Raw genomic sequence first — 24,128 nt, forward strand, 5'->3', positions numbered from 1 at the left:
TAGGTTTATTCCTAGATATTTTATTCTTTTTGTTGCAATGGTAAATGGGAGTGTTTTCTTAATTTCACTTTCAGATTTTTCGTCATTAGTGTATAGAAATGCAAGAAATTTCTGTGCATTAATTTTGTATCCTGCTACTTTACCAAATTCATTGATTAGCTCTAGGAGTTTTCTGGTAGCATCTTTAGGATTCTCTATGTATAGTATCATGTCATCTGCAAATAGTGACAGCTTTACTTCTTCTTTTCCGATTTGGATTCCTTTTATTTCTTTGTCTTCTCTGATTGCTGTGGCTAACACTTCCAAAACTATGTTGAATAATAGTGGTGAGAGTGGGCAACCTTGTCTTGTTCCTGATCTTAGTGGAAATGGTTTCACTTTTTCACCATTGAGGACAATGTTGGCTGTGGGTTTGTCATATATGGCCTTTATTATGTTGAGGAAAGTTCCCTCTATGCCTACTTTCTGCAGGGCTTTTATCATAAATGGGTGTTGAATTTTGTCGAAAGCTTTCTCTGCATCTATTGAGATGATCATATGGTTTTTCTCCTTCAGTTTGTTAATATGATGTATCACATTGATTGATTTGCGTATATTGAAGAATCCTTGCATTCCTGGGATAAACCCCACTTGATCATGGTGTATGATCCTTTTAATGTGCTGCTGGATTCTGTTTGCTAGTATTTTGTTGAGGATTTTTGCATCTATGTTCATCAGTGATATTGGCCTGTAGTTTTCTTTCTTTGTGACATCTTTGTCTGGTTTTGGTATCAGGGTGATGGTGGCCTCGTAGAATGAGTTTGGGAGTGTTCCTCCCTCTGCAATATTTTGGAAGAGTTTGAGAAGGATAGGTGTTAGCTCTTCTCTAAATGTTTGATAGAATTCACCTGTGAAGCCATCTGGTCCTGGGCTTTTGTTTGTTGGAAGGTTTTTAATCACAGTTTCAATTTCAGTGCTTGTGATTGGTCTGTTCATATTTTCTATTTCTTCCTGGTTCAGTCTCGGCAGGTTGTGCATTTCTAAGAATCTGTCCATTTCTTCCAGGTTGTCCATTTTATTGGCATAGAGTTGCTTGTAGTAATCTCTCATGATCGTTTGTATTTCTGCAGTGTCAGTGGTTACTTCTCCTTTTTCATTTCTAATTCTATTGATCTGAGTCTTCTCCCTTTTTCTCTTGATGAGTCTGGCTAATGGTTTATCAATTTTGTTTATCTTCTCAAAGAACCAGCTTTTAGTTTCATTGATTTTTGCTATTGTTTCCTTCATTTCTTTTTCATTTATTTCTGACCTGATCTTTATAATTTCTTTCCTTCTGCTGGCTTTGGGGTTTTTTTGTTCTTCTTTCTCTAATTGCTTTAGGTGCAAGGTTAGGTTGTTTATTCGAAATGTTTCCTGTTTCTTGAGGTAGGCTTGTATTGCTATAAACTTCCCTCTTAGCACTGCTTTTGCTGCGTCCCATAGGTTTTGGGTCGTCGTATCTCCATTGTCATTTGTTTCTAGGTATTTTTTGATTTCCCCTTTGATTTCTTCAGTGATCACTTCGTTATTAAGTAATGTATTGTGTAGCCTCCATGTGTTTGTATTTTTTACAGATCTTTTCCTGTAATTGATATCTAGTCTCATAGCGTTGTGGTCGGAAAAGATACTTGATACGATTTCAATTTTCTTAAATTTACCAAGGCTTGATTTGTGACCCAAGATATGATCTATCCTGGAGAATGTTCCATGAGCACTTGAGAAAAATGTGTATTCTGTTGTTTTTGGATGGAATGTCCTATAAATATCAATTAAATCCATCTTGTTTAATGTATCATTTAAAGCTTGTGTTTCCTTATTTATTTTCATTTTGGATGATCTGTCCATTGGTGAGAGTGGGGTGTTAAAGTCCCCTACTATGATTGTGTTGCTGTCGATTTCCCCTTTTATGGCTGTTAGTATTTGCCTTATGTATTGAGGTGCTCCTATGTTGGGTGCATAAATATTTACAATTGTTATACCTTCCTCTTGTATCGATCCCTTGATCATTATATAGTGTCCTTCTTTGTCTCTTGTAATAGTCTTTATTTTAAAGTCTATTTTGTCTGATATGAGAATTGCTACTCCAGCTTTCTTTTGATTTCCATTTGCATGGAATATCTTTTTCCATCCCCTCACTTTCAGTCTATATGTGTCTCTAGGTCTGAAGTGGGTCTCTTGTAGACAGCATATATATGGGTCTTGTTTTTGTATCCATTCAGCCAGCCTGTGTCTTTTGGCGGGAGCATTTAATCCATTTACATTCAAGGTAATTATCGATATGTATGTTCCTATTCCCATTTTCTTAAATGTTTTGGGTTTGTTATTGTAGGTGTTTTCCTTCTCTTGTGTTTCTTGCCTAGAAAAGTTCCTTTAGCATTTGTTGTAAAGCTGGTTTGGTGGTGCTGAACTCTCTCAGCTTTTGCTTGTCTGTAAAGGTTTTAATTTCTCCATCGAATCTGAATGAGATCCTTGCTGGGTAGTGTAATCTTGGTTGTAGGTTTTTCTCCTTCATCACTTTAAGTATATCCTGCCACTCCCTTCTGGCTTGCAGAGTTTCTGCTGAAAGATCAGATGTTAACCTTATGGGGATTCCCTTGTGTGTTATTTGTTTTTTTTCCTTTGCTGCCTTTAATATGTTTTCCTTATATTTAATTTTTGACAGTTTGATTAATATGTGTCTTGGTGTGTTTCTCCTTGGGTTTATCCTGTATGGGACTCTCTGTGCTTCCAGGACTTGATTAACTATTTCCTTTCCCATATTAGGGAAGTTTTCAACTATAATCTCTTCAAATATCTTCTCAGTCCCTTTCTTTTTCTCTTCTTCTTCTGGGACCCCTATAATTCGAATGTTGGCGCGTTTAATGTTGTCCCAGAGGTCTCTGAGACTGTCCTCAGTTCTTTTCATTCTTTTTTCTTTATCCTGCTCTGCAGTAGTTATTTCCACCATTTTATCTTCCAGGTCACTTATCCTTTCTTCTGCCTCAGTTATTCTGCTATTGATCCCATCTAGAGTATTTTTAATTTCATTTATTGTGGTTTTCATCATTGCTTGGTTCCTCTTTAGTTCTTCTACGTCCTTGTTAAATGTTTCTTGCATTTTGTCTATTCTGTTTCCAAGATTTTGGATCATCCTTACTCTCATTATTCTGAATTCTTTTTCAGGTAGACTACCTATTTCCTCTTCATTTGTTAAGTCTGGTATGTTCTGACCCTGCTCCTTCATCTGCTGTGTGTTTTTCTGTCGTCTCATTTTGCTTATCTTACTGTGTTTGGGGTCTCCTTTTCACAGGCTGCAGGTTCGTAGTTCCTGTTGTTTTTGGTATCTGTCCCCAGTGGCTAAGGTTGGTTCAGTGGGTTGTGTAGGCTTCCTGGTGGAGGGAACTAGTGCCTGAGCTCTGGTGGATGAGGTTGGATCTTGTCTTTCTGGTGGGCACGTCCACGTCTGGTGGTGTATTTTGGGGTGTCTGTGGCCTTATTATGATTTTAGGCAGCCTCTCTGCTAATGGATGGGGCTGTGTTCCTGTCTTGCTAGTTGTTTGGCATAGGGTGTCCAGCACTGTAGCTTGCTGGTCGTTGAGTGAAGCTGGGTCTTGATGTTGAGATGGAGATCTCTGAGAGATTTTTGCCGTTTGGTATTACGTGGAGCTGGGAGGTCTCTTGTGGATCAGTGTCCTGAAGTTGACTCTCCCACCTCAGAGGCATGGCCCTGATGCCTGGCTGGAGCACCAAGAGCCTTTCGTCCACACGGCTCAGAGTAAAAGGGAGAAAAAAATAGAAAGAAAGAAAGAAAGAAAGAGGCTATAATATAGTGAAGTAAAATAAAGCTATTGTAAAGAAAAGCTATACAGACAAAATCGCACCCAGAAGCATATACATATACACTCACAAATAAAAGGAAAAGGGGAAAAATTAATATATCCTGCTCCCAAAGTCCACCTCCTGAATTTGGGATGATTCGTTGTCTATTCAGGTATTCAACAGATGCAGGCACATCAAGTTGTTTGTGGAGTTTTAATCCGCTGCTTCTAAGGCTGCTGGGGGAGATTTCCCCTTATTTTCTCTGTTCGCACAGCTCCTGGGGTTCAGCTTTGGATTTGGACCCGCCTCTGCGTGTAGGTCGCCTGAGGGCGTCTATTCCCCGCACAGACAGGACGGGGTTAAAGGAGCAGCTGCTTCGGGGGCTCTGGCTCACTCAGGCGGCGGGGAGGGAGGTGTACAGAGGAGGTGGGGTGAGCCTGCGGCGGCCGAGGCCGGCGTGACGTTGCACCAGCCTGAGGCGGGCAGTGCGTTCTCCCGGGGAATTTGTCCCCGGATCACGGGACCCTGGCAGTGGCGGGCTGCACAGGCTCCCGGGAGGGGCGATGTGGAGAGTGACCTGTGCTCACACACAGGCTTTTTGGAGGCGGCAGCAGCAGCCCCAGCGTCTCACGCCCGTCTCTGGGGTCCGTGCTGATCGCCGCGGCTCGCGCCTTTCTCTGGAGTTCGTTTAGGCGGCACTCTGAATCCCCTCTCCTTGCGTTCAGCGAAACAAAGAGGCAAGAAAAAGTCTCTTGCCTCTTCGGCAGCTGCAGACCTTTTCCTGGTCTCCCTCCCAGCCAGCTGTGGTGCGCTAACCCCTTCAGGCTGTGTTCACGCCGCCAGCCCCAGTCCTCTCCCTGCGATCCAACCGAAGCCCGAACCTCAGCTCCCAGCCCCGCCCGCCGAGCAGACAAGCCTCTCGGGCTGGTGAGTGCTGCTCGGCGCCGAGCCTCTGTGCGGGAGTCTCTCCGTTTTTTTCCTCTGCGCCCCTGTTGCTGTGGGGTCTGCGGTGATCGCCGCGGCTCGCGCCCTTCTCTGGAGTTCGTTTAGGCGGCGCTCTGAATCCCCTCTCCTTGCGCGCCGCGAAACAAAGAGGCAAGAAAAAGTCTCTTGCCTCTTCGGCAGCTGCAGACTTTTTCCTGGTCTCCCTCCCAGCCAGCTGTTGTGCGCTAATCCCTTCAGGCTGTGTTCACGCTGCCAGCCTCAGTCCTCTCCCTGCGATCCGACCGAAGCCGAGCCTCAGCTCCCAGCCCCGCCCGCCCCGGCGGGGGAGCAGACAAGCCTCTCGGGCTGGAGAGTGCTGCTCGGCGGGCGCCGATCCTCTGTGCGGGAATCTCTCCGTTTTTCCCTCTGCGCCCCTGTTGCTGTGGGGTCCGCGCTGTTCGCCGCGGCTCGCGCCCGTCTCTGGAGTTTGTTTAGGCGGCGCTCTGAATCCCCTCTCCTCGCGCACCAGGAAACAAAGAGGGAAGAAAAAGTCTCTTGCCTCTTCGGCAGCTGCAGACTTTTTCCCGGACTCCCTCTCGGCTAGCTGTGGTGCACTAACCCCTTCAGGCTGTGTTCACGCCGCCAACCCCAGTCCTCTCCCTGCGATCCGACCGAAGCCCGAGCCTCAGCTCCCAGCCCCGCCCGCCCCGGCGGGTGAGCAGACAAGCCTCTCGGGCTGGAGAGTGCTGCTCGGCGCCGAGCCTCCGTGCGGGAACCTCTCCGCTTTGCCCTCCGCACCCCTGTGGCTGCGCTCTCCTCCGTGGCTCCGAAGCTTCCCCCCTCTGCCACCCGCAGTCTCTGCCCGCGAAGGGGCTTCCTAGTGCGTGGAAATCTTTCCTCCTTCACGGCTCCCTCCCACTAGTGCAGGTGCCGTCCCTATTCTTTTGTCTCTGTTATTTCTTTTTTCTTTTGCCCTACCCAAGTACGGGGGGAGTTTCTTGCCTTTTTGGAGGTCGGACGTTTTCTGCCAGCGTTCAGTGGGTGTTCTGTAGGAGCAGTTCCACGTGTAGATGTATTTCTACTGTATCTGTGGGAAGGAAGGTGATCTCCGCGTCTTACTCTTCCGCCATCTTCCCCGAAGTCTCCAACAGCTCTTTGTATATACAATCGGAAGGAAGTTTATAAAGTTGATCACTAGATGGCGGTAAAGATCAAAAGTTGAATGAAACCGGGGCAGAAAACTTCCAAGAGTAATAATTTTGAAATAAATTATGAATTTGCACATTTGAAATCAATTTAAAAGCCATATTGCCAAATACAATAGCTAATACATATCTGAAAAAGTATGCTGACATGCTCTCTGTGCTTAAAAAGAGGGTTATCTTGGGGAAAACCATAGAAATATTGAAGCCAAATGATTAAAAAACAGAACCTAGTAATGACATGCCTGTTTGTATGACAACTATGCCTTCTACAACTCCCCAGAGACAAACTTACAAGCTTTTTACATTGTATGAGAATCATGTCTAAAATATTAAAGCACAATTCTGTGCCCTCTGTCAGAAAACATGCATTCCCCAACAAGTAAAGAAATTTCTTCATTTAGTATTTTAGCATTCTTCATTCCAGTATTTTCTTCATTTTTCAGGAAAAATTGGAAAATACAAAAAATATAAAATAATATTAGGAGGAAGCATAATAATTCTCACTATATTTAATGGAACTTTTGAAAAAAATTTAAAATAATTTCACAGTTCCTAACTTTTGTGCCAGCGTTTTATTTTAGAAAAGGTATAGGGACTTCCCTGGTGGTCCAGTGCTTAAGACTCCTCGCTTCCACTGCAGGGAGCACGGGTTCAATTCCTGGTTGGGGAAACAAGATCCTGCATGTCGCGTGGCGTGGCCACAAAAAAAAATAAATAAGAAAGGTATAGTATTTGTTGCTATCTTTAAGCATAATTATCATTTTGATTCTTTGCTTAATGTGAAGAGTTATGATAAAAACATTTTAGTTATATAGCCTTTGCACTCGAAACAGCACCATTTTTGTCCTTTGATCAGAGATCAAGGGAGCCTTGACAACTACATGGACTGATTCACCTCCAAGAAAGATCACACAAGTAGGATGGTTTAGTGAATTGCCCAGTGGATCAAAAGGTCTCCTCTCAGCTCTGTTTTGATGTCATTTTTCACTAAACAGTCCCTGCAATGAGTCACTTATGACTTAATTAGAGTGGGTAGCTTATGCTTATGGTGGCACCAGGTGCCAGGGACATATACTGGACCAGACACTATTTTTGTTTTTATTTTGTTTTAAGATAAAAGAGTCTTGACTCTTTTAAGTGAAGATAGGAAAGAATCAATAAAGGGAAAGACTTAAAATACAAATAAACAAAAATCAGCCTCATGAAGTATAAATGCTTACCCACTGGATACATTTATATGTTTTCTATGCAATCCATCCAAACACAGAGAAGCAAGAGGAAACAATGGGTTAACTGTATCCATTTAAAAAAAAAAAAAAAAACTTTAACAAATGATTTTACTGCAGGGTTCTTTTAAATAGGAAGCCGAATTTGTGATTTTATATAAAAGTGGGGGTTTTTTGGTTTGATTTTTTTATTTTTTTAGAAAAAGATACAAAACTCACTCCAAACATAAATTAATATTTACGTGTACATTTTAAAAGAAAATCTTAGAAAAACTATCATACATGACTAGGTCATAAATTTCATGTGTCCTAGCTTACATGTAGAGCAAATGTACAAACCTCTTATTTTGTCTTTGGTTAATCCGGTCTTTCTCCCATGCTCCCAAACAGTGGAAGAAAAAATTAATTTTGAGCCCTATCGTGTTTAAAATCCAATAATGACAGTGCTTCTAGGAACATATGGCTAGTATCTCACATCCTAAGTTAACCTCCAATGTCATGTTCCCCCCAGGTAGGCAAGAGATATGAACCAGCAAACAGAAGGGCCAGGAGACACTGAGCCAGAGACCTCAATCCTTCCCTCGACAATGACACCCTTCCCCATGGTACACTCCAAAAATTCTTAGAGAGTAGCCAAGGGAAGAAGAAGTGGAGGAGGAACTAAGAAACTATGCTCTTTTTTCTAGACAGAGGAAGATCTAAAAATAGATTATTAAATCAGAACAAAATTCACACCAGATGGCACTAAAAGTTCATTTTTTTTCTTCCTTAAACTGAGTATGAAGGTTTTTGAAGAAGAAGAGATTATTTTTAGACAACATAAAGGAGTTACATTCAGGGTTGGCTTCACGGATACACAACCTGTGCAGTCACATAGGGCCCTGCTCAGAAGACCCTACATTTGGTTCAATGGTCTGCCCTCACTGTCTTGAAATTCTTAATAATTTTTGACAAGGACTCTTACATTTTCATTTTGCCATGTAGCCATGCTTAGTTATATTTTCTCTGCCCCTTCATATTATGATGCAACTTTAATTTTTTTTATCCCACTAGAGACAAACCAATAAGGATTTTTTCTTTCTTTTCGTTTTGAAAATTAATAGAAAACTTGGTTTTTCTAGGACTATATAGAGAAGTCTTACGTGTGCTTTTCTGATGTTTTTCTTCTATGGTAATACATTTAGAAAGACTAAAGTAGAGATCTGAATATGGAGAATTTAAAAGAAAAGGTATACATGCTAGATAAACCAGGATAAACATATTTAAAATGTAAAAGTTGAGACATTTGAAATTAATAGTTGGCTTGCATGTTGACAACACAAAATTTCCAGTGGTCACTATCTTCATGAAAATGGAACAGCAATAATTGCTTCCAGTCAGAAGCAAGAGACTTGAAGTTTATTTCCATTAGACTAGCCAAAATGAAACAGACTTCTTTCCAGATGGGTTGTTTGGTAGATGACTCAGCTTGGGACTAAGCCTGAATTTCTACGGACTCCTGTGGTGGGCCCAAAAAAAAGAAGAAAAGAAAAACTCCACCCACACAGTGAAATTCTTGATGTACAGATATGTTCAAGCCGTTTTCCTTTCTTTTCCTTTCCTTTCTCTCATACTAAGTCTTTACCTTCTACTCCTGCTCCTTTTTCACAGGTATTTTTCCTACTTTTACCTTGGACCCATTTGTAGTTCCATATTCACAGAAAAAGAGAGGCAATAAATAAGCTTTCCATTGCTTGAAAGGCTGACACTATTGAACTTAATAATCTACAGTGAGGCAAGCATATAAAGAATATAATCCATAACTTAGTTTACTACATGCAAGAAATCTCATTTCATTTCTCTTTGCAATAGCTAGCTAGAAATGATCTGATATTTCTGATATGATAGAGCATTTTATAATGCATTCTCATATTAAAGGAAGCTTTCTTTGGCAGAAATGCATGGTAAGCTCCTCATAGTAGCAGCAGCTACTGTGTATTAATATTTATTGGGTTCTTTATGTGGGCGCGATGCTGATTATCTCATTTAGTTTTTATCACAACCATCAATATTCTCATTTTACAGATGAGCAAACTGAGACACAGGGAAGGTAGGAAACTTAGCCAGGCCTCACAGTCAGCGAGTGGTAGGGCTAGATTTGAATCAAGCAGCCTGATTAATTCTGAATTATGATTGTGAAGACACTGACCTCCTGTGAATCAGTCTTCAGAGCCAAAAAAGCAAACAGTGATTATAATTGCAAGAGGATGCATTGTTTATACATCAAAGCTAAAGAAAGGATTTGGAAGGTGGGTCACTTTGGCGATTGAGTCAATATCCCAAGTTTCTACCACTGAAACTAAAGAACGGGTCATTTCCACATGACTGCATTTTAGTTTTCCAGACACTGAAAAGACGTTTCTTTTCGTGTATTTCTGGCTCAGCCTGAAGCAGGAACACAAACCTCAGTACAAGGGTATCTTTTCAGGCCATTCAATTTTTAAAAGTCATTTCAGTTTGGAGCTAAGAATTAGCTTAATCCTACTTTAATCACAACAAGATCTGTATCATCCATAGCAAAAGAAATGGATGAGAAATAAACACTAATCATACTGACTGTTTGGCCTATCATTACCAATTACCTTAGTATTTGAAAGCATTGACTTTTTTTTCACTTTCTCTTAGGTGGTTTAATGGTAGCTGTCCCTCCAATTTCTTATGTACCTATTAAGTGTCAGTCCCTTTAACTCCATTACGTCTAATCCATATAGCAATTCTGTGAGGCAGGTAGTAGCAGCAGAAGTATTAGTAGTAGCAGTACTTTTTTTTTTACCGATGAAAAACTATAGCTTAGAAAAAGTAATTACTATCCTCAGGGTCACTTAATAAGTGGTAGAGATTTGATTAGAATTCGGATCCCTCTGGCTCCAAAGTCATTACCCTCTGTACCACTCTGCTGTCATATTATAATAAACCCTTAGCAAATACCCACAAATATCTTTTCTTGTCTCTCTTCTTTGCTAGTACTATTCCATGACTTGCACAAAGAAAAAAAAAATCATTATTAATCTCAACCCTCATTTACTATGATCTTTTGAACTCTGAGGTAGTATGCCAATAAATTGAACATGCCTTGTAAGCACCCCACAAAAATGTTTCCCAAAGTGGTTATCTATTTCTTGTATTAAAATAATCAGAACAGGAGAATCATGACTTTCTTTTTTAAAGCAATGACAACTTGTGAATCTGCATAGCCAATCCGTGGAGGATATTGCAAATGATGTTACATGGAATGCAATGACATGCTATCGTCCTACATGTGGCCTATTTTCTTTCCCCAAAATGGCTGTCACAATATCTCTATTCTTCCCCCAAATCATCTGGGACCTTGCCACTTCCCCTTTTAAGAGGTGAAGTGTAATTACTCTTCACTTGAATCTGAGCAGGCTTGTGACGGCTTGTAACCAAAATAATGTGGCAGGAGTGATGTGTGACTTCTGAGGCTAGGTTGTAGAAGATGTTGTAGCTTATGCCTTGGTAGCTGGAACACTTTTGTTGGAGCCCTGAGCTGCCGTGTCAGTCGGCTTACTTTTCTAAGGATACCATGCTGTAAGGAAACTCAATCTAGTCTACTTGGAGAAGCCCTGAGATAAAGAGAGAGATGCCTGGCTAGCCCTCAGTTTTCCAGTTCCAGCTGACTACAACTGCAAGAGTTTCCTCTAGCCAGAACTGCCTAGCTAGGAAGAGAGAGGTTTGAAGGTAATTCCCTGCAGAGGTCTTGTTGAGAGCAGAGTGGTGGTCTCCTGATTAGGGTGTGGGAATATTAAGAAGGTTGCTGTACATTTTCCCTCCTGCTTTTCATCCCATCGTGGCTCCCAATTTTCTTGCCTATTTCTAAACCCGGACTCCCAGCCTGCTACCCATTCTCAGTCCCTTACTCCAACACACTCATCCTTTTATAAATTCCTCTTTCATAGGTTAGCCAATTAGTTTATCTTGCTTTCAGCCAAAGACCTAACTGATACCTATCATTCAAGCTCATTGGAGGCCTATTGCTTTATATTATCACATATACACATAATCATCCAGTTTTGTTTCTAAGCAAAAGAATTAGTTTAGGGAACCTATGTGGTTCCCAAACATGATGAGCCTAGACATGATGTCTGGATCTCTAGCAGCCATTTTGAGACCATGAGATAACCAACATAAGGAACATGCCAAATGATCACAGGATTTCCTGGTATCATTCAGTCTTGACCCAATGCCAGCAGCAGTTATCTCCTGGATTTCTTGTGAAAAAAAATTTCTATTTATTTAGCCATTATTAGTCATCTTCTTTGTTAATTACAGAGGACCACAAAATTAATTGATACATACATAGAAACTATCCCTGTACATTCCATATGAGGCATATAGGAACAAAAAGAAGAGAGAAAGAAAAAACTCAAAAAGAGTTCAAGGACTTAACCTAGACACTCTGGTGACAGGTGTTACTGAGGTGTGATACAGGAAATAAAGAGCAGAGGTGGGTCACTGCGATGAGTATTTTCTTTATTATTTAATGATAAGAAGAAAAACAAACAAATGAGGATAGATAAAACTAATAGAGAAGCAAGACTCAAGAAGCTTATGAGACATTTTAGCCATAGATGAAGTATGTAGAGCATATGTGTGCTGAGCTTAGATAGAAAGGGATGAAAGACCAATTATTAATACATGGGAGATAGATAATTTTGCAGTGTTAAATATTTTCTCTTTTGTACTGTTCCTAGATTTATACAGATTGTTGAAAATATTACTACTATTTTGTTTGAGAAAATTTTCATTGACAGTATGTAGTTTCTACTCCTCCACACAGAATTTACAAGTATTCTGCGTGTGTGTGTGTTTTAACAAAATCACTGTAAGTTTACAAAAACTCATGTACCAAGCAAGGAAGGGTGACTGAAAAGTTTTTTCTGCAAATGCAAAATACTAGCTACCTTCTTTGTGTGTTTGTTCATTTATTTGTATTTACAAATTTAAGTATGTATTATCTAATAGGGTCTGGGTTAGGCATTAGAGAAACAGAAGTGAATAAAACTGTCTCTACCCTTCTGAAACCTAGGGAAGACTAAGGGCAAATGAACAGGCAATTATAATGCAGTATTATGGGAGTACAGGGGAGATTTTAGGTGTCAAAAGAAGACTTTTCAGAACTAATGTCTTATCACGTAGCTGAAACTATGTTAGAAAGGTAAATATAGGGAATGGGGAGTTTTCCTAGAGTTTAACCCTTTTAAGCACAATATTGTCAGAGGTTTAACTTACACCACAGTTTATCTGTTTATCTACAGGGAAGAACTTTCTTATTAGCATTATGCTTAATTTCAATACCTTGTCATAGAACCTGAGATGATAGTTTTTTTCCTTCTTCTTTTTCTCCTGGATTTGGACAATGAACACATTTACCTTTAATATATGATATTTACATCTCTTATTTTTTCCTTTAAACCTGGCCATTAAAGGGAAATATGCCATCAAAAAAGAAAATAAAATTACCTTTCATGGCGTTATTAGAATCACACACAAAAAAAATCACTGTACTTATTTATACGCAACAGAGGACATTTTGATTTTTACTCATTAATTAAAATAACATCTTTGTCAAAAGACCTGGTGTCTGAAGCAGGTTCTCATTCAGTCTCATTTCTTTCTTGGTCTTTCTTCCTATAGGTAGCTTTGGGGGTCAGCAGACCTGTGTTCAAATTTATGTTCATTCATTCACCTTGGGCAAGTCATGTGACCTTGGGAACTTCAGATTCCTCCTACGTAAAAAGCACATGACACTTTCCTCACAGGCTTTTTTGAAGACTAAATTTTTTAAAAAATTCTTAAACATCTAAGAATAGTTCGTAAGAATGAGAAATTCTCAATAAATTTATTCATTCAATAATTCAACTGGGTGAAGTACCACTAATCCTTCAAGTATTTTCCATTTTGTAGCTCTTCCCAATTTTGTTACTCTCTTATTTTACTAAAGTATTTCATATATGTCTGTATGTAACCATTATTACTTTATACTATCATCTTTTGCATGATTCTTTCTTTCTGGATATATTATAAGCTTCAAAAGTTGAGAACTGTTTTTTTAATAGACTTTATTTTTTAGGAGAGCTTTAGGTTTACAGCAAAATTTTGCTGAGTTCCCGTATACCATTTCTCTCCCTATATCTCACAGTTTTCCCTGTTGTTAACAGATTAGCGGGTACGTTTGTTAAAATTGATGAACCAATATTGACACCTTATTATTATCTAAAATCTATACTTAGGGTTCACTCTTTGTATGATAGAGCTCTATAGGTCTGACAAATGCATAATGCGTGTGTCCACCATTACAGTACTATACTCAATACTTTAATTAACCTGAAAACATCCTGTGCTTCACCTATTCATCTCTCTCTCCTTCTCCCTAACCTTTAACAACCACTCATCTTTTTACTATCTTCATAGTTTTGCCTTTTCCAGAACATCATATAGTTGGAATCATACAGCCAATTTTCAGATTGTCTTCTTTCATTCAGCAATATGTGCTTAAGATTAATACATGCCTTTTCCTCCATGTCTTGATAGCTCATTTCTTTTTATGGCTGAATAATATTCCACTGTGTATATGCTAGTTATCCATTAATCTTTTGAAAGACATCTTAGTTGCATCCAAATTTTGGAAAGTATGAATAAAGCTGCTATAAGCATTTGTGTGCAAGTTTTTGTGCAGACATAACTTTTCAACTCATTTGGGTAAATACCTAGCAGTGTGACTGCTAAATTGTATAAGACTATGTCTAACCTGTAAGAAACTGCCAAACTGTCTTCCAAAATGGCTGTACTATTTTGCATTCTTATGAGCAATGAATGAGATTTTTCTGTTACTCCACTTGGAATGGATTTTGGCCATTCAAATAAATGTGTAGTGGTATTTCATTATTTTAATTTTCCATTCACTAATGACATATGATGTTGAGTGTCTTTTCATATGCTTATTTACCATCTGTGTATCTTCTCTGGTGAAGTGCCTGTTGAGATCTTTTGCTCATTTTTAAATTAGGCTGTTTTCTTATGTTGAGTTTTAAGAGTTCTTTTGTGTGTTTTGGATACCAGTCTTTTATCAGATATTGTTTTTCAAAGATTTTCTCCCAGTCTGTGGCTTGTTTTCTCATTTTAACAGTATCTTTTACAGAGCAGAAGTTTTAAATTTTAATGAAGTCTAATCAATTTTTTCTTTAATGGATCATAAAGAGCTATATATTTTTTTCTTCTAAAAATTTTTTTATATCTCTACTTACTACATACTCTCCTATTCAAGTGTGTATCCACTTACCTATTCTAGAGTCTAGAATTTAGTCAGGAGCCTCTCAAGTAGTTTTTGATAAAATAATTAGGCTAGCACCTTTGGAAAGTATCATCATACAGAGTCCTAGCTGGAAATGGCTGGCACACCAAGCTGAGAGTTTTGTGATAGTTTTAAATAAGAGACTATTTACAGAGGTGGGAGCAGGTTAAAGGAACCAGCATGGAATGTTGCAGCACCCAAGGGCCAGCACCAGCAGGAATTCCAGGATCCAAGTGACAAGAAAGCAAAGTGTTGAGAGCTTGGCCAACCATAACATGTATAATTGTAGAAGAACACGCGTTAACAAATCTGTGTAGAATCAGGGAGGAGGGCGGAAGGATATCTCCTCCTGATCTCCCATCTTCTACCAGCTCCCCCAAAGGGCTGAATTCAGCCCGAAGTCAGAAGGTAAGAGAGCCTGCAGGGTAAAGTGTTCAGAAGTCATCTTCCAGAGGAGAGCAGAAAAGAGCAGATAATGGACCGGGATGGTTAAGACAGGCAAAGAAGAATAACTAGGTTAGGCAGTTTCTTTCAAATTAATTTGGAAGAGGAAGAGTGTGGATGCAATCTTAACTGGCAGAAATATTTGTACCACCTTGACCTTGTTTAGAACAGTGATAACAAACATATCTGGATAAATCCATCCTGTCTCAATGAACCAGCCCCAGGTTCCCTCTGATTTCCCACTCAGGTACTTCTCCTTCTCAATCCAGCACACAAGGAAGGTGTCATGTATAATAACAAAAGAACTAAAAAAATCAGTGCTGTAATAAGCAGCATATCTGCCAGCCTCAGTTTGGCTAATACGTTATGGGCCAAGTCATCATGGTTGTTCCGTAAGATGCAAGGGACAGGTGTCCATGGAGGAAAGTGAAGGACAGTAATTAAGGAAAATAAAGCTACAGTCAGGTGAATGAAGGTGAGAATAGTCAGAAATTCAAATACCCAACTCAATTCTTTTGGGAATGGATAAATTAAATTACCACCTATGTGGTAAGAATACTCTCAGAGGAAAATAACTGATTTTTTTTTTTTTTTTTTACGAACGTGCAAAAGCAATTCAATGGAAGAAAAACTACCTTTTCAGTAAATGGTATGAGAGCAACTGAACAGTCATGAGCAAAAAAAAAAAAAAAGAATTTTGACCAAGGTATGATCTCACACTTTACACAAAAATTAATTCAAAATGGATCACAAACTGAAATGTAAAACGGAAAACTATAAAACTTTTAGGAAAAACAGGAGAAAATCTTCAGGACCAAAGGTTAGATAAAGAGTCTGTAGACGAGACACCAAAAGCAAAATCAATGAAAGGAAAATTGAAAAATTGAATCTCATTAAAACTTGAAATGTTTCCTCTGAGAAAGTCTTTCTCTATTAAGAAGATAACAATACAAGCTATAGACTGAGAAAGTATTTGCAAACCACATATTTGACAAAGGACTAATATGTAGAATATATAAGGAATTCTCAAAAGTCAACAATAAAAAAAAACAATGCCAAAATACAAAATAGTGACAATATCAAATGCTAGTGAGGTTGTAGAGAAACTAGATTACTCATACATTTATGATGGGAAAGTAAAATGGTACAGCCACTCTGGAAAGCAGTTTGATAGTCTCTTAGAAAATATGCAACTACCATTTTTTATAAAGTGAGGAATTTTTATTGCTGTTGCTATTTCATCTTTATACTGGTTCATGAAATATAGCAGAATATCCAATTGTTACAATGCTGATGCAATAAATCCATTATTATACAAAGATACTCTCTCAATAATCTGTACCCAGATGGTAAAATGTATGAAGTTCATTTTCTAACTCTGTGAATATTTTATTTTGTTTAATATGTAAAATCTATTTCATGAGAGGATTATAATTTAGAATTCAGGCTCCTGTCCCCTGATATCAAATTAAACAACTGCATTACACACAAAAGAAAATCAGAATAGAAGAACCAATGACACACCAATTGTCCTGTAAAATCATTTTATTTTCTGAGACATAAACATCTTTCTCAAGCAATGTTACTAGAACAACCTCTTTATGGGGTTTTATAAGTTGGAGTAAATATATTTTTAAAAAACTTATCTCTATTATATAGAGTTGAATAAAAAATGATTTATAGGCTATACTTTTCAGGAAGGAGTTACTAGACTATATTCCTGTTGAAGAAACTTTCCTATTTAAATCTATGATATGGAATGGAAAGATATGGTTAATAAGTCTTCTGATCAAAAAGCTTGAGACCATCATAGGAATGTTTAGTCTCCTCCACAGAGAGACACCAGGATTTTTTCATAATCTCCCTTGGTTTCTTTCTGTTGATAAAAAATAAAGTATACTTAATGCTACCTGAAACCATAATCAACAGAGGTATTTTTAAATTGTAGAATAATTACTGTATTAGACTTAACAGTTGTAGAACATACATCACAGTACATCTATTTTCTAGGATCTTGGATAAGAATATCACTTATTTAATTAAATAATATAATTCATACAGCAGATAACTGATATTTTAATTATTATATGAAAAGCAATAGCTTTCAAAATTCAGATTGCAAACTTCTCTGAATTGATCATGTTATATATTAGAGCCATTATTTTCCAAGAATGAAATACCACAGAGAATTAAGTATAACACAATATAATTTCGTATCACCTCTGACTTGCTCAACCAGAGGGAAAGTTATAAGCCCATGATATTCTCACTTTTTCTTGGTAGATTTTAGTTATCCAATATAAATGCCAAATTGAGTTTAAACAGTCACTTATCTTTCATTAAGTTCAAAACCCCTTGACTTGTCTTTTTTTACTTCTTAACTTGAGCATGTATTTTATATATTTCACATATGACAAAATTAAGGAAAAAGTTAGAATAAAAAGTTTCAAATCCTCTGATCAATATTCATTGATCATAAATCATTATATAAATCATTCTATCTCTCTACTAAAATATTTTGATTGCTAAATGTATGTATGGGAAACTGTTTCCATGACCACTGAAAAATTTGCAGAGTCTTTCATTATAGAACTCACTAGTAGATTTTACCAGTGAAAGTTCAGTTTACTTTAAATTATGTATCTTTTTTTAAAATTTTTATATTTTGGCTGTACCACATGGCATGCAGGATCTTAGTTGCCTGACCAGGGATCGAACCCACACCCCCTGCAGTAGAAGTGCAGAGTCTTAACCACTGGACCGCCAGGGAAGTCCCTGTTTCTTAATATAAGAAATTAATCTTACATATGAAATTTAAGTCAGCCTTTCTTTGAAGAAGTTGCAAAAGTATTGTCATTTGTGGGGTTAGCATTATGAAAATCACAACATACCAGGATGTCTTGGAAGAGAGAGATGCCATACAACTTCTGATAGCATGCTTTGATGTCATTCATGTCAATTTCAGAACGGGAAACCATAATCCTGATCAGTGTCTTGTGACGAGTTCCAATACCCTGTCCAAAACAAATGATGCTAAGTGTCCCTCATGTTCGGAGCATATACTCTTAATAAGGCAGGATATGGGTTTGAATGGGAAGCTCTTTTGCTCACCTATATAGTTTCTATGGAGAAACTATCACCACATTAAAATACACACACACACTTTACACAAGTGGTAATAAAATGACACAAACCAAACTGTGATATCAGCAGCATATATAAGAGCTTTCATAACCTCCTAATTGGTCTTCTACCACCCAGTCTTTCCTCTGTCTAAACTATTCAATAATTACAAATGAAGTAAACTTTCTAAATTATAAATCTGATCTTCCCATTCATCTATTTAAAACCCTTCAATGGCCTTCTGCTGCTTTTAGGATGAAAACCAATCATTTTAGCTGGGCTTACAACGCCCTGCCTAATTCTACAACTTCTTCCACCATGCACCATCACTCTAATTATGTTTACTATCCTGAAAGAGACATGATATCTCCTCCTCCTGGACCAGTCTTGCTTTATCCCTTCATCTCATCCACTTCTGCTCTCCTCTGGCTAATTCCTTTTCAAATATCAGGTCTTAGTTTAGCTGACAGAAAGGCTGCATTGATTTCCAAAGTCTGGGGCACAGGCCCCTCTTCTGCTCTTTTACAATACTAGGTATTCATTGTTACCCATCTAATTACCTCACTAGATAACAGCAGGCATGGGGTCAGGGACTGTACTGCCTACTATTGATACCTAGTAGCACAATGCCTATCACTTCATAGGGACTCTTTCCTATTAATTGAATAGTTAAATCGCTCTCTGAAGACTTCCTTATTTTGGAGTGACAAAGGAAAAAAAAGACAATTTCCTAACTTGTCACAATATAAGCATGGAGGTGACATCTATATAATAAGATGCATGCTAAACGATAAAGTTAAAGTGAAGTGGTTAAGGTATCTCAAATACATCTTAATAACACCTTCCACTTCAGTGATCTTAGAACAAAATTTAAAAACCTTAGAATGACATATAAAGCAATGGCATGGAAGAATAATAAAAAAGATAAATGAAGCTTAGAAAGGGGGAGATTGTGCAACTTACAACTTTAACAGAAGTAGGTTACTAAAATCGTACATTAAAAGAGGAAGTATATCACCCTTCCTCTGCTGACTGAAGTTTTATTTAAATCATGAGTAATCTACAAATTGCATTCAAGCTCACCTTACTATCTTACCTATAAAAGAACACAACAAATCTAACAGAGAATTTTATTCTAATAAGGAAGTATATTACCTCTTGCATTGGATGGAAAAGTAATTCTTTTTAATGGAAAGATATTAAAATAAGTGTAATTTTCAAACAATATGAGGTTTTCTGTTCTTCTTTCCATACACCATAATTTTTTTTTCCCTAAGCAAATCACATATGTTGAAAGTTACCTTCATGGCCTGATGAAGCTTCTCAGCAAAGAAAATTGATTTGCTTGTGACACACTTCACTGCAAGAGAGGTATATTTTAGTTGACATATTTACCACCAAAAAAAGAAAGATGCATGTGACAGAAACAAGAATACAGGGTTTTGCAAGTAAGATTCTATTCTCCATCCCTGTTCCTTACCCCTCCTACCAATATGGGATATTTGGCTTATAAGAAGCTATTCTCTAGATGGTGACTTTGAATATTCTGTCCTCTGACAGCATCACTTTTTCCCTATTATCTTAAATCTACCCAATAGCAACTTCAGTATTTCATGCTATCTTGAGTATACTCTTCATGGAAACAGGGAAGCTAGTAGGTGTTAAAGGTCATGCTGGCATGGAAGAAATAGTTTTTCATGTTGTAATAAGAAAAAAATTTTAAGTGGAACAGGACAGTCTTAAAATATAAGGCAGCTGCCAAATATTATAAAATACTAACAGATGTGTCAATTAGTATGATTCTCTACCTTGATACTCAAAGTGTGGTCTATGGACCAAAAGAATTGGCATCAACTAAGAGCTTGTTAGAAATGCAGAATCCAGGCCCCACCCAAGACCTACTGAATTAGAATCTGCATTTTAACAAGATTCCCAAGGGATTCATGCGCACATTAATGTTTGAGAAGCACTGCTTTAAAATGCAGGTTTCCAAACCTTAACTGGTCATCTGAATAAAATGGGAAACCTTTAAAATCCTTTTCTTCTGAAGACCTTTTCAGAAGCCACCAGAGACCTACTGAATCAAATCCTTTGGACTTGCCCAAGATTACTCAATTAGCAAGTAACAGACCAGAATGTGGATCTGCATTTATTTAATTCCAAATCCTATGCTCTTAATGACCATTTTGACTTTCCTTTGTGCCATGCCCAGCCTGGTGTATTGCATGGTAGTATAAGTAGGTGCTCAGTAAGTATTGTCCACCTGCCCATCTTTTTAAAAAAGGAAATAATATCTGTTATTACTAACAAGGCCATGGTATAACTTTAGCTAAATATTTATTGCCGTTATCTTACATGTTGCCTCTATTTGAAATATAAATTACATCTGCGTTTTTGTTTTGTTTTGTTATATTTTGTTTTGTAAATTATGGGACAGCATTGACAATGCAATTTCAAGTTAGAAAACTCTTCCCCCTCCAGGACTACATACCAATAACTGTGAGGCATTTCTCGATGTCACCTTTCAACTCCAGGTCCAGAACTTTGTTCATGTCATGCTTGCTGTACTTGGAGTACTTCTGAAACACTGAATATTAAATTTAAACTAAGAGATGTACAAAACATCCTATTCTTTAGCAAACTTGAGCAAAATCAGGGCAACTGAGTCAAAGTATTCCTTAGGAGGACTGAACTTCAAAAAACACATTTTAAAGCTAATTATTCAACTGAGCATATTTTGGATACATCATTTTCTCTGAGGAATGTAACTTACATGGCTATTTTGGTGCTTCTGTATATTTTGGGGAAATTTTTGCAAATGTTGACATTTATTAGAAGTGGCATGTGATTGACAGCCATAACACTACATCAGAGATAAGTGTCATAACAAATGGATCTTTCCTTATATAAAGATCTGTGGAGTAGATTTCTCTTAATTTTAACATTAGAAATCGGAGTGCTGTTATAAAAATAATAAACTTTAGGTAATCATCATGACCTTCCCTTTGCCTCGACTTCCAGAAGTCAAGAGCTAAATCTTGTGATCAAAGGAAAGAACTCTTTTTTTGGTTTTTGTTTCTGCTGCATCTAGATACTCTTTTCTTCAATTAGCCATGAGGTTTTTTTTTTGTTTTTCTTCATTGCAATTTCATTTGTTCTGTTGTATGTGTATATGTTGTCAGACCTATTCCAAATATTTTAGGGAAAGGAAATAGTAAAAATAACAAACTAATGTTCTACATGCCAAAGTCATAAAATGTGTTTCAAATACTATAAAATGGTGGTGGTACAAAGCTGGACAAATGCACAAATAGCAAGAAGGGGTCAGGAACACTGCATCCATTTGGTATCAGAGTGACAATGATTAAGATTTCTCTCTTTCCTTTCTCTTACTTGTCCTAAAAAAAAACCCCTGCATCTTCTATAAACAATCCCAGGAAACATTTGTTTTCTTCTTACCTCTGCAAAGATGGGGATAGCTTCTGGTGGTAAGAATGGTGATGAACACATTAACATCTGTCCCTTTTCTTTTTTCTCCTGCTTCATATAAGGCCTGTCAAGAAACACAAAAACAAACACTTGACTATCTGCTGACTTGCTATCTGCACAAGAATGTTAGATCTCTTCAAAGATTTTGGAGGCAGCAGCTGCTTTGTGTCCAATACAATCAGAGTAGGCAATGCTAAGATTATAAGTTCCTTAAAGATGGGAACCCTATTTTGTCAAGTATTTTCCACAGTATCTCTCAAGGCACCTTGCGAACCCTAGAGACTGAATATATGTTTGCAGAATAAATGTTTGTTAAATTAAATTGCTTTAAGATTGCACTCTGTATCAAGGCAACTCCAAGGGACTGTCTAATTTTTAATTTTATTTTTAATTGTTCAAAGTAGTTTTCAGCAAATGGTACTGGTAAGTCAATAATTCAACCATTACCTAGATCTTGAATTTTGATGTTAGAATTTCTGGATTCAAATTCTGACTGTGCCACTTAATAGCTCTGTAATCTTAGATAAATAGTTTGACCTTATTAAACTACAGATTTTCCTCTTTTGCAAATGAAAAAGATAATCCCTGCCTTATTGTCACAAACATGCTCTATTAACTTTGAAATGTTAATTACCATCCTCTTCCTGGGTCACACTAATCCATGTAGCTGCCATAAATATACATCTAAGAGCCCTGATAGCCTTAAAATGGAAAGCAAATTCAGAAATATCAGAAGCAAATAAGAGTAATTTCTTACTATGGGCAACTATTCAAATGCTAACTTTGGTTCTTTAGTATGATTGCACAATTTCTATTAAAATGGTCAAATTTCCAATGGTCGTAAGAAGTTATTCTGGACTTTCCAAGCAAACATCTGACATATATGCATTCATTCAACAAAAGTTAATAAATGCTTATTATGTGCAGGATAATGTACTGGTACAGTGAATGGAGGTGATCAAATAAGTTTCCATTCTTACTAACTCACTGTGATGAATTTGTAGAGAATACTATCCCATGAGGAAGGCATATGTAAATAATAGCTGTCTTTTTTTTTTTTAACAAAAATTCCAGGCCCTAAAATGACACAGTTTTTCTAATGTTGCCAATGGATTGATGTATAAATAACAAGCAACCTCGCTGACACTATATATAACAATATGCTTGAAAGTATATAAATGTTATAATTTTAATGTCATTACAATAATACTTTTACAATATAAACTTACACCTCTAAACAAATGTTCACTGTTAAAAGAATATTAGATGTGCTTATTCTTTCCACTTTACTTTCTTATATCTGGTAAAATAAAAATTCTGTTTTCTCAACAAAACAATTCTTGGGAATAACAAATCAAATTCTCATTGTTCTCTCTCATTCCTCTCCAGCTTCATGAATAGTGCAATCTACTGAAAACATAAAGACCACATTTCCTCTCTTTGACCGCTTGAATGCAGGAAGGTAGGCATCTTTCAGGGAATGGACATTAGGTACCATTGTCCTTTTGGAGGATCTCAGATCTGCTTTCACGTAGAGGCCCTCAAGTGGTACCTCACCTCAGGTAGGACCTATTTGAAGTAGGAAAGTGGATTCTAGGAGTATTTGTGAGTACTTGCTTACCCTGGCATCCGTATCAACCAAGTCGTCCTTTACGGCAAGCTCCTCACATCGGTCACCCTGAAAAATATCCCATTCTTTCGTTAAGTGGTTTTCTAGAATGTAATCACACGATTAACTTAATTCCCTTAAAATCAGATGAATAATATTCTTTGAGGGAAAAGGAATGAATTGCTCATTTCTAGAGAGACGAAATCTAAGATTTTACTTTTCATAAAAGAAGAGGCATTTCCTGAACTATTTGAGTTATACCTTAGCAAGAGAAAGCAAAGCCGTCTTATAATCTCCAGATGTGTCTGAGATGATGTCTTTAGCCAGATCTCTCTTCAGTTCTGAGAAATAAGAAAAGTATATTTTGTATTAAACTAGTGATAAGTAATGGTGATAATAATAATACCTGACATCTCTATATTGGCTCACAATTTGCAATGACAAGTGTTCAATGACTTATGGGACACATTTCAAATATCATCATTTTTTAATAAAAATAGAGGAATCAGAGCAAGCAGAATTTTTGATCATCAAATTTATTTCCTATAAGGCAATTAAAACAATTTAGATAATACTGTGAAAAGCTATAGCCCTAAAGCTTTTGCTAATGAGAATAAATTGCATAGGTGTACATTATTAAATAACTAATTCTGAAATAAAACATACCAGAATTTAAGCAATGAGATGAATAGAACAGTTATTTAAAAGAATAAACCAGAGGAACTTGCTTGAACACAGAGTATTTATTTACTTTAAAAATGATAAATATCTTATATGTAATATATTTTAGTTATGCATGTATATGTGTATGTATACCCGTCTACCTTAGATATAGATGTAAAACTTTTCTTTGTTAAACACCCATACTTAACTTGCAAAATAATGCCGTATTAGCAAAAAATTAACTGAATTTATAATTCACTAGAAGACAGAACAATTTA

The 24,128-nt window shown here is 37.3% G+C and overlaps 1 protein-coding gene across 5 annotated transcripts in view; it reads right to left on the bottom strand.

Annotated features, from left to right (window-relative positions):
* Nucleotides 1-5,886: 5,886 nt before the first annotated feature.
* ANXA1 (annexin A1) overlaps nucleotides 5,887-24,128 on the bottom strand; it is a 28,206-nt gene continuing 9,964 nt past the window's right edge. The window contains exons 7-13 of one of the 5 annotated variants that reach the window (XM_082471082.1): nucleotides 23,449-23,528; nucleotides 23,200-23,256; nucleotides 21,549-21,642; nucleotides 20,581-20,676; nucleotides 19,391-19,449; nucleotides 17,858-17,980; nucleotides 5,887-12,957 (exon numbers count right to left, since the gene is read on the bottom strand). In XM_082471082.1, coding sequence (XP_082327208.1) covers nucleotides 12,928-12,957; nucleotides 17,858-17,980; nucleotides 19,391-19,449; nucleotides 20,581-20,676; nucleotides 21,549-21,642; nucleotides 23,200-23,256; nucleotides 23,449-23,528 — 539 coding nt within the window. In that variant the 3' untranslated portion in view covers nucleotides 5,887-12,927. Of the gene's footprint in view, nucleotides 12,958-16,493; nucleotides 16,843-17,853; nucleotides 17,981-19,390; nucleotides 19,450-20,580; nucleotides 20,677-21,548; nucleotides 21,643-23,199; nucleotides 23,257-23,448; nucleotides 23,529-24,128 lie in introns of those variants that run through there. The other 4 variants (XM_082471079.1, XM_082471080.1, XM_082471081.1 and 1 more) reach the window with 4 other exon arrangements.

This window comes from Balaenoptera physalus (assembly GCF_965194825.1).
Source record: "Balaenoptera physalus genome assembly, chromosome: 7".
NCBI lineage: Eukaryota > Metazoa > Chordata > Mammalia > Artiodactyla > Balaenopteridae > Balaenoptera > Balaenoptera physalus.